Source organism: Dermacentor albipictus, chromosome 7 (genome assembly GCF_038994185.2).
Source record: "Dermacentor albipictus isolate Rhodes 1998 colony chromosome 7, USDA_Dalb.pri_finalv2, whole genome shotgun sequence".
Lineage (NCBI taxonomy): Eukaryota > Metazoa > Arthropoda > Arachnida > Ixodida > Ixodidae > Dermacentor > Dermacentor albipictus.
The window spans coordinates 100,238,076-100,255,272 of record NC_091827.1 but is presented as its reverse complement, the minus strand read 5'-3'; the positions used below and the strand labels follow the sequence as shown (position 1 = coordinate 100,255,272).

Genomic DNA, 17,197 nt, shown 5'->3' with positions numbered 1-17,197 from the left:
TATTGCAATTCGTTTGCTGTTTCTGAGCCGTTTATCTCAGTTGCACACAATAGGAAGCAGTGGTTCCATACACAGAAACCTCATTTTTTCTTGTTTATATAGGGAATTGGGCAGGATAATATAGTGGATTGTACACTTGATAAAGACAGACGCAGACGGACACAAACTACATAAGGAATGTTTGATCTATGACAAGCAGCGCGTCAAGCAAAAGTGGCACTTGCGAACCGAGTCAGCTGCACGCAGCGTGCATTTGCAATGAGGTAAACATCCTTAAAAAACGATCCCAAATGCGCATTAGACTGCTCGAGTCGTGCCATATGAAACGTTCGTGTAATGGCACGGTTGAGCCAGAGATAACAAATTCTGTGCTTTAAACGGGAGGTCTTGCGTGGGACTTTTGGAAAATTACGCATTGAAGCAATGCACATGCTCTTCCGGAAAACATTCGTGCAAAAGCAAACGGGTGGCTCCATGGTAAACGAATGCCACGGTTCAGATATTATATTTAACGTACAACATACGCTCACCTAGCATAACAAACGTCTTGACAACAATGTTCTTAACGGAAAAAAAGCAAAACTATCTCTGGTCAGAAAAGAAAACACCTTACCGCGCGAGCAAGGTGACGCGTGGAAAAGCGCGGTGGGGTGGGCTCAACCTTCATATCACTGGCACAGCAGCAACGTCTCTATGGAAACTGGATGCGTGAACGTAACACCAAAGACGTATGATAAGCCATGTACCTTTGAGGTGAAGTGGAAGCGCATATCAATACGCCGCCTGGCGAGTGGTCAGACCCTTACTTGCCCGGCCGCGAAATGGCTCGAGTGTCCGCTCTTTACGTAGGTATGTTTCTCTATGCCGCAGCAGGCAAGTGGGATGCGTACCAGTGAACGCGCACAAAACATGTAAGCTCCACTTGAATCTGCACAGACGGCATTTGGCGAGTACAGTCACTTACTCGAACCCGCCGTGGATGCTCAGTGGCTATCGTGTTGTGTTGCTGAGCACGAAGTCGCGCGGTCGAATCCCGGCCACGGCGGCCGCATTTCGATGAGGGTGAAATGTGAAAACACCCGTGTACATAAATTTAGGTGCACGTTAAAGAACCGCAGGTGGTAGAAATTTCCGGAGTCCTCCACTACGGCGTGCCTCATAATCAGAAAGTGGTAGTGAGACGTAATACCCCATAATTTAATTTTTTATGCGAAGCATATTACGAGGGCTCAACCCAGCTCCTCAGGCGCGGCGGTGACCATGAAATCACGTGACACCGTGACGTCACGACAGAGGAGAAGTGGCTTTGGCTCAACTCTTGCAAGACGGGCTGGGTGGGAATCGAACCAGGGTCTCCGGAGTGTGGGACGGAGACGCTACCACTGAGCCACGAGTACAACGCTTCAAAGCGGTACAAAAGCGCCTCTAGTGAATGCGGTGTTGCCTTAGAAACGCGCTGTTTCTAAGGCGTGCGTCTCTTGCTCAGGCGCACATTTCGTTGCCGCGCCGAACGCTGCTTTGCTCGACGCTCACCGCGTCCAATGCGGGGCGCGTAGTCGCTGCCCTGTAGCCCATTGTCTTACACCCCTTGGCGGGTCGACGGGAACGCTGTCGCGTTCCACTCTTGAAGGCGAAGAAGTAATGCATGAGTTGTTTCTTCGTCTAGCCGAACCAAATATAGCCAAGCAACAGCAGTTCACCAGGCTAAACAGTGGTTCAACAACTAAAATAAAGGCTAGTATGCTTCGCATCCTGGGCTTAACCTTACCTAAGCCACAGCCATTTTTTTTTCACTTACCCGAGCAAGGTCTGCTTGCCGAACGCTTTCTCGGGATGACTATCAGTACATTACGATGCCGCACGAAAAGCAAACGTCAGATGTATTCAAGAGCGATATCTGAAGCCGTCATTTGCAGTGGTAGATCATCTTTGGAACATTTCGCACGTCGTTATACATGGGCCGCGTCGAAGTAAACGAATAAAGGTCTTCCTGACACAGCGCCAGACACGCTGACCGCAAGAACCGCATGCTGCTAGCGTGGTTGTTTGGGTTGGTAATTCATGGAAAAACGACGTTCAGCGCGAAGGACAAGGACTGCGAGAGACGACAAACACTGCGCTTACTTCCAACAATATTTTATTGCGTGCTTGCGGTGGTCACGCCGTGCTTCATCGACTCCACCTATTCGTTTATGTCAGATATGGCGTTGGGTGCGGCTTCTCGGTGCATTTCTCGGAAATTTTTCCACTCCGTAATTCGCGTAGTGGTCTTCTTTCTTTTGTTGGTGGATGTTTCAATGCTGGCGGAGAGGATGCAGTGATCGCTGCCTGCTGAGAGGCCCATGTTTTCCCATCGAGCGCCCGATAGGTTTTCGCAAAGCGTCAGGACCGGTGAGGTATCCGTGCCAACTCTGTTTCCGACTCACGTTGTCTCTTGTTCTGGGTCTTCCAAAATGGGTAGTGAGTCCTGGATGGCTTCTCATAACCGGACGGGCTTTGGGGCTGATTTGTGATAACCCCAGCCTGGGTGTTTAGAGTTGAAAACTCCTGTGATGAGAATTTGTGCATCTTTGGCCAGTGCAGATGATTTTCAAAAGAAGTGTCGGAAATCTGCTCCACTTTCTTTGGGTGAAGTGTATATGTTTAGTATGAATAGTTTGTTGTCTCCTCTTGGGTAGAACTTCAATGAGCGTGTGTTGAATTCTGGTGCTCTCAATTTTCTGCTGCAGGGCTGTCACATCTTTATGTATCAGGAAGGTCGTGCCGGGGGTGTTGCGAGCCTAATTGGATATAATATTTTTAACTTGGGAGTCTAACGCGGCTATTCGTTTCTTGTAGAGTTATGACGTCGGGGACGTTATCTTGTCACTGGGTATTATTTTGAATATGCTAAATAATTTGCTGCAGTTCAATTCTTTTCTTGCGGTATCCGCTGCAGTTCCTCAGCCAATTGTTAACTTTAAGTGGCGGGGAGCCATGATGGGTTACGTTGTCATTTGTGTGGGGGGCGGCTTTGAAATGACTGCACTACTTGCTGAAGGGGTGAGTTTCTTGGCCAGCTGCACACCGCAATAGGCTAGCATGGCCTCAGTAAAGCTTTATAGTGTGGCAAACAAGTTGTTTGGATCCATAATTGCCTGTTGCATCGCATTAAGGAGAGCATCGAATTTGGCGTCTAATCTTGTCCAGACTGGATATATAGCTACAGTCACCACCGCAATAGTGGCTGTGATAATGTCAGCTTGGTCATGAAGGGATGCATTGTATGTGGCCGCCTTCTGCTTGCCGGCGTTCTGCTCAGGTTGTGGTGATGTTGCCGTCACTGGCGCCGACGCCGTGTTGATTGTTGAAGGGGAAAAGTATGCTTGTGTTTGCATAGGTGTGGGAGGTGTTCCTCAGTGCTGGTTAGAGGAAAGTGCCCTGTCAAGTTTGTCTCGTGGCTTTGAATGTAGGCGGTTTTTTTTTCTAATCTGGGAACGCCAGGTAGATATTTGGTCTTTAAGGGAAGAGTTGTCTTTGGCAACACCCTCACCTGTGAACTGGCCTATGATGACGCCATGATGGAGGCAGGGTGTCCTTGCTCTCAGGCCAGCTTCTTGAAAGGTTGGTGGAAGGCCGCCTCTCTGGATGGAACTCTGCTGGACGACCAAGACCGCTCCGTCGTGGTGAATATCGTCGAGTACGAGGGAGACCTTTGATTTGAGCGAGATTTCGAGCGAAGTCTTAAGCGCCGGGTGGGGTATGGGGACCTACTGGCTCAGCGTTGCTGGGCCCCTCCGTCGCCCCCTGTGAGCCAACGGTGAGGAGGAGGTATATCGGTCGCAGCAGCTTGAGCGGCTATGGGAGCTGCCGCTAGTGCCTTGGCGGACTGAGCTCTGTTGAGTCATAGTGTTCTTAGATGTCCAGGTCAGTTGATCCCTGGGCTTGCTTCGTGATGTTGGTAAAAGTTATCTTCTTCTTTATAAAGCGGCATTTACAGTTCGAGTGGTTGGTGGTGTGCAGCCCGTTGCACAAGATGCAACGTGCCTGGCACTTGGACTCGGTTTGTGGCTAAGGGGGAGGGCTATTGTCGCCATAACGGGTGCAGTGGTCGTGCTTGGGTAGGGGGCATACGTCGGTATGGTGCTCCACTTTGCGGCAGTTGTAACATGCCTCTACTCAGTTGCAGAAAGGGTAAAGGTGAATGTCGACTCCGTTGTAGAAATTACAGCGGGGTAGCATGCCTCCGGTGAACGCGGTGTTCTGATCACGCTCACTTTTCATGTCTAGTTCTGCCCATTCTTTCCCCGACGATGGGAAGGCTAGGATTGCTTGCTTGAAGGTCCTGCAGGATCTCTTCATCGGTGAACTTATCGAATGCGTGGAACATAATGCCCCATAGCGCAACGTCGTGTGGTGGTACGTAGACGTGAACGTCGATATTGCGACCGTCGAATGAGATCGACGTGAGTTTGAAGTAAGTCGACGCACATTAAGAATCCGCGGCGCTTGGCGTAAAAGTGTTCGTGGGATGAACTTTCACGTTGTCTTTGGAGGAGGGCGGTTGGTCTGGCAGCGTTACTGCCTTGAGTATAGAGTCCAATAGTTGCCATGGTGGCACCTTTGTTAGTCGATTGGTGATTTTGGCGATCCTTAGCAGCGAGGCTCGTCTTCGTAGCTTGGGCAGACGTGGTTTAACTTAATGTTGGTGTTTCGGCGCGGCAGCATCATTAGCACTGTCGTCCCTCGGGTTAAACCTCGGTGGAGTTCCCATCGGCGTTTCTCTTGGGCTCGGTACCCGGACGACTGCCCTGTAATCGTTGGCCTTCTCCTTTTCCGAGATGATACACCTTCCATCACGCACTGCACGTCGAGCGCGGCGGCGGAATCAGGTTTTCCGGCAGCTGCGGTGCTAGATTGTTAGGCTTAGCCACGCCGTCAGCGTGGTTCTGCAAACCAAGACCTTTCACGCGAGAATTCCCAGTGGTATCGAGTCATAGATGGTGTCCACGGGTTCGGTAAGACCTCATGCACCCACTCGTCAGAAGACTATTCGCCTATAGGGCACCTTCCTGTAAAAAAAAAAAAGCCGGGAAATTGCGGAGCTTGGTGTAGACACGTATGCTCGCCGCCGCTGCTCGAAGCGCCCTCCACGGAAAGTGGTAAATTTCCTTTTACAGCAAGTGCTGAATTTCAAGCAATTTAAGCTTAGGGACACTGGCCGCTGCGAGCGTTCTGACGCAGTTAGCGAAAAACATCTCGGCCATTGCGGCGCAGCTGTCTGACATGTACAGAATCTTACTCGGACATGTTTTTCACGCTTTCTATGAGTTTTGCGTTGATTGAATATTACGGGGACAATTTTGTTACGCTTTCTCCTCGCCACACTAAAAAAGGACATTTACTTTCTTTCGGTATTCACGTTGGTCGCAAACGCAACAAGCGATTGTCAGGCGTGATAACACAGCAGTTTGTTGTTTGCGCCGGCAGAACGCGCAATAGGTAATGCTGAGGAGCTCAAAAACCCGAAACTTGTAACGCTAAATACCTTCTTCCCAGTAAATGAAAACGGCTTTTGCAGCCAAGCATTTACATATGTAGCCAACCCTTATATATAGCTCCAACCCTTATATATAGCTTTCATTGATTACGAGAAAGCGTTTGATTCTGTCGAAACCTCAGCAGTCATGGAGGCATTACGGAATCAGGGTGTAGACGAGCCGAATGTAAAAATACTGAAAGATATCTATAGCGGCTCCACAGCCACCGTAGTCCTCCATAAAGCAAGCAACAAAATCCCAATAAATAAAGGCGTCAGGCAGGGGGATACGATCTCTCCAATGCTATTCACAGCATGTTTACAGGAGGTATTCAGAGACCTGGATTGGAAAGAATTGGGGATAAAAGTTAATGGAGAGTACCTTAGTAACTTGCGATTCGCTGATGATATTGCCTTGCTTAGTAACTCAGGGGACCAATTGCAATGCATGCTCACTGACCTGGAGAGGCAAAGCAGAAGAGTGGGTCTAAAAATTAATCTGCAGAAAACTAAAGTAATGCTTAACAGTCTCGGAAGAGAACAGCAATTTACAATAGGCAGCGAGGCACTGGAAGTCGTAAGGGAATACACCTACTTGGGGCAGGTAGTGACGGCGGATCCGGATCATGAGACGGAAATAATCAGGAGAATAAGAATGGGCTTGGGTGCGTTTGGCAGGCATTCTCAGATCATGAACAGCAGGTTGCCATTATCCCTTAAGAGAAAAGTATATAATAGCTGTGTTTTACCAGTACTCACCTACGGGGCAGAAACCTGGAGGCTTACGAAAAGAGCTCTACTCAAATTGAGGACGACGCAACGAGCTATGGAAAGAAGAATGATAGGTGTAACGTTAAGAGATAAGAAAAGAGCAGATTGGGTCAGGGAACGAACGCCAGTTAATGACATCTTAGTTGAAATCAAGAAAAAGAAATGGCCATGGGCAGGACATGTAATGAGGAGGGAAGATAACCGATGGTCATTAAGGGTTACGGACTGGATCCCAAGGGAAGGGAAGCGTAGCAGGGGGCGGCAGAAAGTTAGGTGGGCGGATGAGATTAAGAAGTTTGCAGGGACGGCGTGGCCACAATTAGTACATGACCGGGGTTGTTGGAGAAATATGGGAGAGGCCTTTGCCCTGCAGTGGGCGTAACCAGGCTGATGATGATGATTTACATCGAGTACGCGAAGAAAGCATTCTGCGAGCGTCTGGTATGGTCTGGTTGGGAGCCTGCGTTCAGGCCTCCTATATATAAGTGGCATGCTATCGCGTCGGCTGAGGCCAATTTGTGTCGGATAAGATTTGTCGAAAGAGCGCAGTCGCCCTTGTACTTGTGCTTTTAAACAGCAGCAAATAGGGCCAGGCAATGGGGGAGTCCTTGGAAATCAGATTTCTTCGTCATATTTAATGTATGATTTTGTTTGGGATGCGTCAGGTGCATTCTACGCCATGTTGGCAAAATCGAATCACCTTTGTTCGTAATGTCCCCCGTATACTACTTTCGCACGTTCCACCTCTACACGCAGTTTTCCTACAAGGTCAAAATGACACATGCTTCTAAGTTACATCTTTTAGGTGATGCCATCTGGCGGAGCTTCGTGAGGTACAACAATGGGGCCACAACAATGGAACAACGCACAAAAAAGCCGAGAACAGACATTTTTACAGAGGAAAATAAACATTTTCTCATTTCACAAAACGTCTTGCGTGTACTTTATGAAATTGCACGTTGCACAAATGACAGCTTCAAAGAAGGGTAGTTAAAGATGGCTTTTCTTCCTATCTAGTTTACTAAATAAAAATAGGATTCCACACCAATACAGCGCGCGGTTGAGCAGTAGAAGCACAAAGTCGCTGTTTCGCCCAAAAGGTGAAGCATCAACTGCAATATCAAATTAGTACATAGCTATGCGAAGAATAGTAGTTATATTGCGTGTTTGAGTTCAAAAAGAGCGGGATTATTTCTCGACACAATAATCAGTGCGTCAGAGACAATATGGTAGTGGTCAATATAGCTCATGCAGGAGAGAGGTGTGTAAGCATGCCATCACTTAGATTGTCCCAAAAAGAGCTAAAGTTTTTAAATGGTTGGTGGTTAGGCGTTTCGCGATATTGCCTTGTGCACTCTGCTGATTGTTCTTTTCCTTGCCCTCTCTTTTCTTTCTTTCCTGTAGGCGCTACGTATACATACATATGCATAGCATCGAAAGTAGAATAAACAGCTGGAAGTCAGCGCCTTTACTCACTCGGTCTCTATCATCTTTTCCTTATGTTTCACGCTGTTACATAAGTTACGTACTAGCCAATGTTCAAAGTGCGCGCACCCGAAATCGGAAATGTGGTTCAGTTGTTCATATTAGCTTTTTGGTGTGCGACAGTCTATTCGACCACTGGCAAGAATAGCGGGCAACGAAAAGGTGGAGAGGATAGCTCGAGGGTATACAATCCGAGAACCCAAAGAATCCACGCTCGAAAGTCCAACGTCTGTTCCGAATTAATACTCGGCTTTATTGGCACACTACACGCGAACAAGGATACGATATCCTCCCCATACACGGGAGCAAGGATACGATATCCTCTCCAACATAAATAGCTCACGAAGCTGGAGGCCACTGATTGGAGACAGCTTTAGACAGGAACCCTCCCCAACTTAGACCCACTCAGTAAAATGTGCCCCACCAGATACGCAGCTGACTGCCACGAAAGCTGTCAAAAGCGCACCTTGTGCGTGTATCAGACCACACGGGAACGCTGCAGCTTATAACAGCAGTTCAGAGAACAATAAATTCAAGGGCGGAGCAGTGAATAATATTGCTGGCCAGCGACTACTGCGAGAACCAAATGGGTCTCCTGCAGTGAGCATGCGGTGCAGCTGAGGCCGTTGGAGCCCTGGACAAAGGGTCGCACGCCTGCTAAACGCACTCAAGAGTGCCCAAGACCCTGACGAACTGCCACCAAAGAGCCTGTAAATAGAGACCAATAAATCTTTTCATTATGATGATAGACTCTATGGTATTGTCCGCTCTTGTGAACATGTCTGTCTATGGCGAAACAGGCAAAACATTACGGACCGTGAGCTTACGCATTTGCGTTGAGCCTCAGCTACTTACCATCCTTTACTACAGGTGGCGATAGTTGCATGCCCAGTCGGCTCGGTGTAAGTAAGCTAATGTTAAATGCGGCACTACGTTCATGACATTAGGTTGGTGAGCACAATGCGCTCTTCTTCACCGTGCAGAGATGGAACGCATAGATGCTCTGCTCGTCGAACTCATACAACCAGACACTGACTCGGAGAAGAATGCAGTAAAATGAACAATTAGGGCGCCGAACGGTGTCAGCACAGCCCATGAAGAAGCTAGCAGAGTATACTATGTGGCTAGCAGACGTGCGGGACCTCTTCGTTGATGCAGAGGAATGGTTCAAGCTAGGCAAGCAGACGACAGGGGCCCTGGTAGTCTTTGGTCTAAATACGTCAGTTCCACCGAGGGATGATGGCTGCATATTTGTTAGTTACGGTATGCCACACATCGATTTTTGCGAACGTTTCCTGAAGCATCCACTCTTGCTTCTAGGTGTAGGATTTCCATAGCGGCTATTGTATGTATAATTTATCTGAAACTGGGCGTTTTACACGGTTGAAAATTCCGTTGCATTGGCCTTTATGGGTCAAAATGGTGCATTGCGGCCTTGGCGAAATACAAGAAACGAGGCTAAATGTTTTTCATTTGACCGACGCAATAAACTTATAGACTTTACATATGAGTTTCTGATTTTAAATACACAAACGGACGTAAACGCTCTTCTTACCGCTCATAAAACACCAAACTAGAAGGTACTGGCGCAATGTCTGAATGAAATCTTGCTGCTATGATGAACATTTAAAAGTTTGGCTTGCGTTATTTAACGGTGTTATTTCAACGTTAATATTTCATGCTTTTCGTCATGGTTGGATAACCGCTTAGACTACACTAGCAGCAGGAATTGGCCGGCCGTAATCACTGGGTGGCAAGAAACAATGACAGTCGTGCGAAAGGACGACTATCATTGTTTCTTACCATTGTTTTTTTCACCAAAGTTTCACCAACGTTGCATCAAGAAAGTTTCAGCAGCCAGACCAAGCAACTACTCTGGTGCGTTATGCCAGCCCTGATTTCTAGCTACGCGCGAAAGGGCTCTGGTCCGGTTTCATTTTACGGGAAAGCAGCAGCTCCTGCCAGCACATCAGTTTTCTATATACTCCCTACAAAATAAAAAGAATTAGTAGAAATAAACCATTGTTTTGGTCAAAAAGGAAAATACCACGGTTTTGTTTACAAATATGCGCTTACCTGGCGCGTCATCAACCTCAGGTCTATCGGTGTGGGCTGGCTGCAGTATCCCTTGTCCCGTATTGGCGTCCTGCTGCTGCATCCGCGCCCAAGGCAACCGAGCTCCAGTAGAGGTTGAATCCTTCTGTGTTTGTTTCAGGTATGTTGGCTTCCGAATGCACTCGTCACTTGATACGCTCTTGTCGGGAGCTGGCAGTATCGACGGCGGCACACCCTTGCCCTGACAAATTATTTTCTGTTTAATGCAGTCCTGTGGTGCTGATGCAACTTCTACACGTTTTGTAGTGTCTGGTTGATCCTGATCACTGCTTTCCAGCAGACTTGCCTTTAGTACTTGGCCTCGTGCACGTGACACCCCTTGGTCTCCCTCTAAAAGCGGAGAAGCTTCCTTTTCGGCTTTTTTAGAAGTTCTACGAGTGGCTTTTGTGGCGCGTCTTCCGTGCGAGCTTCCTTGACGTTCCTCCGCAGGCAAAGGTGGCTTGTGCTTGACTTTCCGGGAGCCACGACGTTTCTTTGAACCTTTGGACAGATTTGGGGAACTCGAACGCACGGAAGAAGGCGCGACATCCTCTCCCGAGTTAGTGAGCGCTCTGCGGGACAGAGACTTACGGCGTTTCAGGGTGCTTCGGCGTTTTCTCATGAGCCGCTTTTCCTTAGTGGGCGGATATTCTGCCGTGGCATATGATGCTGGCTGGTTTAGGGGGTTCTTCGATTTATCGGGGTTTTGCGCCGCTTCCTCCTTATCTTGCTTCGGTTTCTTCGGTTCCTTCGGCGCTGACCTTTTGGACAACAAAGAGCCTTTAGTGTCGTCGGTAGACTCTGCAAGCTGGTCCATTTCTGCAGGCTTCTTCTTCTTGCTCCCTAACGCTGATATTTACCCACTACAGAGGCCTGGCGAAGGCCAAGTAGGTTTCTGTAGCTGTTATGTTGATCATTAGCTGAAATATCGTACACGCGCTGCTTACGTCATGTGCTGAAGAATACATAAGCTTACATGAACTTTCCTTCCACCCTTTGTGAACAAGGCTTCAGTAGCGAAGCCGAAACGTCTTAAAGATTTGTTCATTCTCAGCATATTTCTTTTGGTCGGTGTCTGTCGTTTTATTGCTTCATGCTTCGTCCCGACCAAACGGGCTTGCGTCGGATCCTCGACTTCATTAGCTGAAATTGCCGATCAATTTAAAATTCAAGTTATGACAATGAAGTGCGCACAGGGAAAAGAATTTGTCAAAGAAGGATTTGAAAAATAAAGCAAAGTAAATTGTAAATAATGAAAAAGAAAATTTCACCGACGATTACGATACTGATGTAAATCTTGATCGCCGCTTGTTGGGTATATTCGCGATATATTCTGGCAAACAATTCTGAACGACAGTGTGCACTCTGCGGAGGCGCTGAGCCTCTGTTCGGGCAGCTCGTTTAGCAGCAGCGGTAGTGGTTGCATCGCTCCCCCCCCCCTTGCCCAGGAACATTCAATAAAGTTTACGACCTACCTACCTGTCCAGAAACAAAACATAAACATGGGAGCGCGTGACTCGCGCTGAGCGCATTCTCTAGCCGTGGCGGTGGCGCCACCGGCGAAGTAGCGCATGCGCAGTGGGTCAGAAACTGACGCCAACGCTTCGTTCTCGCGCGGGCCGCATGCCTGGTTGCCGCCGGCACTCCGCTTACATCCGAACCCTTTCGCCACACGCTCCCCCACTTTCCACCTCATGGTTCCATTGCACCCTCCTCCCGCTTTCTGCTCGTGCATCTTCGCTCTCGCCGCATTGTATTGCGATAGCAAATAAATCGACACTCCAAGCGCATTTCTGCCGTCGCCGTCGCTGTGAGCTACTGCATAAACTCCAAGGGCCATGAAATCGCTGCGCGCCTTGTTTTGTATGTACGAGTGAAATCGTGCGACGGTGAACCGACGAGCAGAGCCCAATCTTGCGCCAATCTTGCGCACTAAAAGGAGGAAAACGGGGAGGAAGCGCGCCGTCTTCCGTTGCGCGCAAGGCTCTCTAGGAAGGGTAGAGAGGGGGGGGGGGGTCGAATTCTCCTCTGGGTGTCTCAAGTGCCCGCCCGGACTGCTGTATCTTGAAAGCTATCGGGGGTACGGGGCAAGGTCCGCCGTGGGTAGCCGGGGAGGAGGCGTGCTGCACGGGGCGGCGCTGTCGGCTACGCGCGAGGCCGCTCGGTCCGCTGTATCACGAAAGCCGTGTGGGACGGTTACAGAGTCCGCCGCAGGCTGTGTTTTCGCCGCTTAGTTCGCCTTGCTACGAAAGGCAGTACGAAGGTCAATTCGCTCGCTGCTGCCGCCGCGCCTACTCACTCCAGCATTTTGACAGCGAGTTTCCGGATCCATCGAGTGAGATGTGTTTACTTGAACGCGCGTAACAGCACGCTTGCTAATCTAGTTAGTATGCCTATGTTGACAACTTTATGCGTACGATGAAACTACTATCCTTACTTAGTGCAGCTGTGTACTAATTTGCTATCTCGAGCGAAACTGGGACTTTTTTGCTCCCAGCTGCGTGCCGTGTTCGCTCTCATCCTTCGCTGTGCTCGTTCGCTCGGTTACAAGAGACGCCGACGTTCGCAACCGAAACGGGTGCCTAAAGGCTCACTCACACTAGGCCGACCCGGCACCGATTCCGGTTAGCCGACTGTCGGCGACAGTGTTTTTACATTCTTGTCAGAGCCTCGGTCACACTGTACCGACGCCGAGCTGTCCGCCGACCGTCGGCAGGTTGTCGGCGTCAGTACAGCGTGACAGAGGCGCCGACACGAAGGTACAAAACACTGTCGCCGACAGTCGGCTAACCGAAATCGGCGTCGGGTCGGCCTAGTGTGAGTGAACTTTAAGAGCTGTGTGCCAACACACTTAAAATACTGTACGATTGTAGTGACAGTGGGGAATACAGTTGCGCGAACTAACTCATTATGGGGCGACCCTGCACCCGGAAAACCAAAACATCCAAACGATAGCAGCGAGCACAGCAGCCCGTGATAATCGAAATGTTATCTGCCTGACAAACGCATCGCCTTTTTTTACATGACTCGTGGAAGGTTCCAGCACAATCACTGGTTCGCGCATGCTTGCCAGAAAGTTCAACACAATTCGCCTCGCGCATACAATGGGATTACACAAGGTTCGGTGACAACAAACTCAACTGATGCAAACAACGATAACCTTCGAATAGGGTATAAATGATGGAAGCGCGTCTTGCGCTGAGCGATAACTAAGTTTTGTTAGCAGGTGAAATGCAGGCCCCGACAAAAAGATAAATAGGTACACGTGTCAAGATATCCCCAAATGGTCTCCCTCATAAGTAGCATCGTCCCGATGTAGTGCATCCGACCCCGGATGCACTACAGTGTTATGTGACTCTAGAACGGCAGTGAAGAACTACGCCAAGGGTAGGGTATAGTGAGGCTGCGTGCATACTGTGCAAGGCCGAAGACATCGGACGCAACAGCGCTATGGTGATAAAGTGGTTTCCGGCCGACATGGGCAGTGACGTGTCGGAACGCGGGAACGTGAACCACAAGGAGACGGCCAACTCGGCCGCGCGAGGACTAACCAACCGCGCAGCTGCAATCACGGCCGACTCGGAGTGTTGGTCGCGGTGCAGTGCCAAGGACAAGATGACCACCTTCAACGAAATAGTGAAGTGGTACAGACTTAACAGACAGACTATGCCACCACCTCACCCGGGGCTTACCCTGAAGGAGGCAGTGTTATACAGGCAATTACAGACGGGGTCCCTGCTCACCCCGGTGCTAGCTAAGCACGTTTGTCCGGGCGTGTACGCGAGTGACCTGTGTAGACTGTGCGCAAAGGGGAGAGCCGCCGCGGCCCACATCCTTTGGGACTGTAGTATAAATCCACGAGAAGCCAGCGAGAAGACGACGATCCCGCCGCAGCTAGAGGCTGCAACGATGAGCTATGACCAAGAGACACAACTGAAGGCCCTCCAGCAGGTCTCGGCAGATCTAGAGAGGCAGCGACCGCGCGAAACCAAGGAGAAGGGGGGAAGCACCCCCAGGAAGAAGGCGGCGGCCCTCTTGGATCCGCGGAAGTAGCAAGGAACCAAGACCTCGAGGAGCACAATGCACGAGACTGACGTAGTGGCCACGTCGCGGTAAAAGCTAGTCCTCCCTGCGTGGAGGGAGCCTAACCGACTCTGCAGGCATTTTCACTAAAGTTATTCTCTCTCTCTCTCTCTCGTCCCGATGTTACAAACGCAAGAGGAACAATTAAAGCACACGTAGTAAAGAAAATGACAAACAATCAAGCGAAAAAATTGCCCGAGTTTGTTAGCGCTGGTAGAAGGACTTGGGGACCCGCCGTGGTTGCATAGAGGCTATGGTCTTAGGCTGCTTAGCACGAGGTCGCGGGATCGAATCCCGGCCACGGCGGCTGCATTTCGATGGGGGCGAAATGCGAACTTGTACTGAGATTTAGGTGCACGTTAAAGAGCCCTAGGTGGTCACAATTTCCGGAGTCCCCTACTACGGCGTGCCTCATAATCAGAAAGGGGTTTTAGTACGTAAAACCCCATAATTTAATTTAAGGACTTGGGTGTACAACATAGAGTACATCACCTCACGAGCGACGTGGCTGATTGCGTAATGCCGTCTAGTCCAACCTCATAGTCCAGCGCACCAAAACGTCGGATGCTCTTGTAGGTTCCGAAATAGCATCGCCAATGTTTCTCGCCTGCACCTAAAGAAGGTCACCGAGCTGGCATTCCACGTAGCGTTGTTGAACGTTGTAGTGCCGCCTGTCCATTCTTTACTGGTTCTTGATGCACAGGCGGTCGACAAGAAGTCAGTGCGCAGGTTTCTTGGTCTATGTGCCTGCTATTGGTGCTTTGTCAAGAAGTTCTCTCCCATCGCCCCACCTCTGAATGTTCTCACGAAATCCGACGTCGACCTTGTCGCTGTTCGGACTTGTTTGTCGGCTTTCCGGGGGCGTCCGGTACATGAACGCAAAGCACGTCCTCCACATACCACGTTGTAGTGGCTGTGAAGATCATAGTAGCGAAAATGCAAGTAACTCTTATTGGGCGAACATGTGCCCAGAAAAAGCACGCTATACTCAAAGCACAACGACAGTAGCGAACACAGTCGGTGACTGGCAAAAATTTGATCTGCGAGTCAAGCGCGTCGTATATTATTGACCCTTCTCGCGGCGATCCCGTGGGCGCTGCCATGTTTGATCACGTGGGACGTGTCCATTGCTTGTCCCAACTGCCACGTTGCCTCCGCGTTTATAATGGGTGTGTATGACGCCGGTGCGGCTTAGCAAACTTCTGTTTCGGGGCGTATCGTATCGTAGACGGCGACTGGGTGGACGACACGAAGCTTTGGCCACAGGTACAGAGAACAATCACACGCGCTTTGGTAGCTGATTAAGTTTGGTCCAAACAGCGGGAGCAGCGTATATGGTGCTTATCTTAAAAGTGAGCCTATATATTCCAAGCTTTCCAAACTTTACGCTCATGCATTGAATTTGGGATTAGTGCGTTTTGCTCTTCCTTCTTTATTTGACAAATATTTTGAAGCAGCGGCTTGTCACATTTCTGACTCTGTAAGTTCCCTTGGTGTGGGTGGTCACTATCAGGTTATTTGTTCATACCGACTCACGGGCGTGCTTAGTTCCGATATATTTGTTCTTGCGGCGCGCAAGGCTTGAAAGGTAGCTGTTTTGTAAATTGTAATATTTTGTAGCAAATATGTCTTATCGCTAGCAACTCGTTTACTCTTGACGGCCGTAACGAAATATTCAGCTTCGACCATTCGTGCGCTAACGGTGAAGTCCGTCATTTATTGCGCGTATATGGTGCACATATATTCAGGTGGGCGTCCCTTCACATATTGCCACGTTGGCGATAGAGTAGGCGTTAAGATTCTGTGACAATTGGGGTCGATTTGCGTAGGTACTGTGCGCGAAACGCCTTATATGACAGGAAGTGGTGCTACTCCCTTTGTCATTGTTTAACGAGTGGTACTCACTCTTGCCGACGTTGTCCTTTTTTAAGCTTAGCGATACAACGCTGGTGGACGACCAAATTTCTGTATCCTCGAAGAAAGCCGCACACCTCGAAGTGCCGACAATACGTACGCAACACTGCAACACGTTGCAGCAACGGTCCGCGAACATGTCTACACAGATTCATGCCATTCTTTAATATGCTAGTCACCATCATTGAAGCCAACTTCTTTGCACACGTCTTCAATCTACATGATTCAATGCGGCATGACTGGAGCACGGTGCTTCAGCGAAAACACAGCTGCATTTCCGACAGCTGATCCCACAGAAGTAAGTTGGAGGCGGTAATGGTTTCGTATTCGTGTGCTGTAGCTGAGGCGACGTGCGGCACGACGCCGAAAGCGCCATCTGGTTTGTCTAGTTCTAAATGCTCCGCGAAAAGGGTTAACAATGACTCATCGAAAGGTCCAGTGTAATCACCGGTGCCCGCGTGCCTTCCAGAAAATAACTGACAATTCGTGTCGGGCATATAATTAGGTTACACAAGGTTCGCTGACAACAGGCACAACCTATAGAATGCACGAGAGCCTTCGAGTAAGCTATAGATCATGCAGGCACGCTAAGTTGTTGGCGGGTGAAATGCACTCCCCGAGAAAAGGATAAATAAGTACACGTGTTAATACGCAGTGCAAAGCCTCGTGCAAATTTACAATTGCAGTGCATTGGCGTGACGCAGAAAGGTATAAAACGCCAATGCATGCGTTTCTGTGGCTGATGCCCAATGGGAGAGAACGATTGGTTACCTTAGTGACAGACCAAGCTGGATAAGGGAAACTTCCAAACAAGTTTGTGATTGAATGAATGAAAGCTTATCCTAATGGCATGACTGCTCCGCTTAAATACTGGGAAAGAGATTGTCAGAAGAATAAATTTGACAGTAACCCTGACTCCTGCTCAGGGCTTGTCGAGGTTGATATGGCATTTAGAACCACTGCAGGAAAAGATCATGCTCAATAGAGTCGGGGTTCTTGCAAAAAAAAAAATATTTTTGGCACAAGAACAGACCGCACTTCAGTTAATAAATATCTAATAGGGCAATACCAAAGTTCAATTTTGTCGAAAGACCATAAAAAGCCAGTCACACATCTTTTTTTTCCCTTTCGTTTCGGAAGGCCGCACGCACACTCTAAGCACGTATTCATCAATGGTTGCTGAAATAGTGTTTACTGAAGATGACCATTACTAAAATAAGGTTTTAGTATTATAGGAAAGAGGGAAAGCTATGATGTTCTGCACGGAGCAGAAAATAATGACTGAAAAATGATAGGAATCTCTATTAGAATTGAGTGTGTGCTGTAAAGAAA

The 17,197-nt window shown here is 49.0% G+C and overlaps 1 protein-coding gene and 1 long non-coding RNA gene across 3 annotated transcripts in view; one reads left to right on the top strand and one right to left on the bottom strand.

The window, feature by feature from the left end:
- Positions 1-10,729, bottom strand: part of LOC135917228 (uncharacterized) — a 107,718-nt gene extending 96,989 nt beyond the window's left edge. For both annotated transcript variants that reach the window (XM_070522544.1, XM_065450763.2), the window contains exon 1: positions 9,851-10,729. In XM_070522544.1, the coding sequence (XP_070378645.1) occupies positions 9,851-10,685 (835 nt within the window). In that variant the 5' untranslated portion in view covers positions 10,686-10,729. The remainder of the gene's footprint in view (positions 1-9,850) is intronic.
- The window catches only part of LOC139048103 (uncharacterized), a 159,267-nt gene that overhangs the window by 27,781 nt on the left and 114,289 nt on the right, over positions 1-17,197 (top strand). The window lies entirely within an intron of this gene.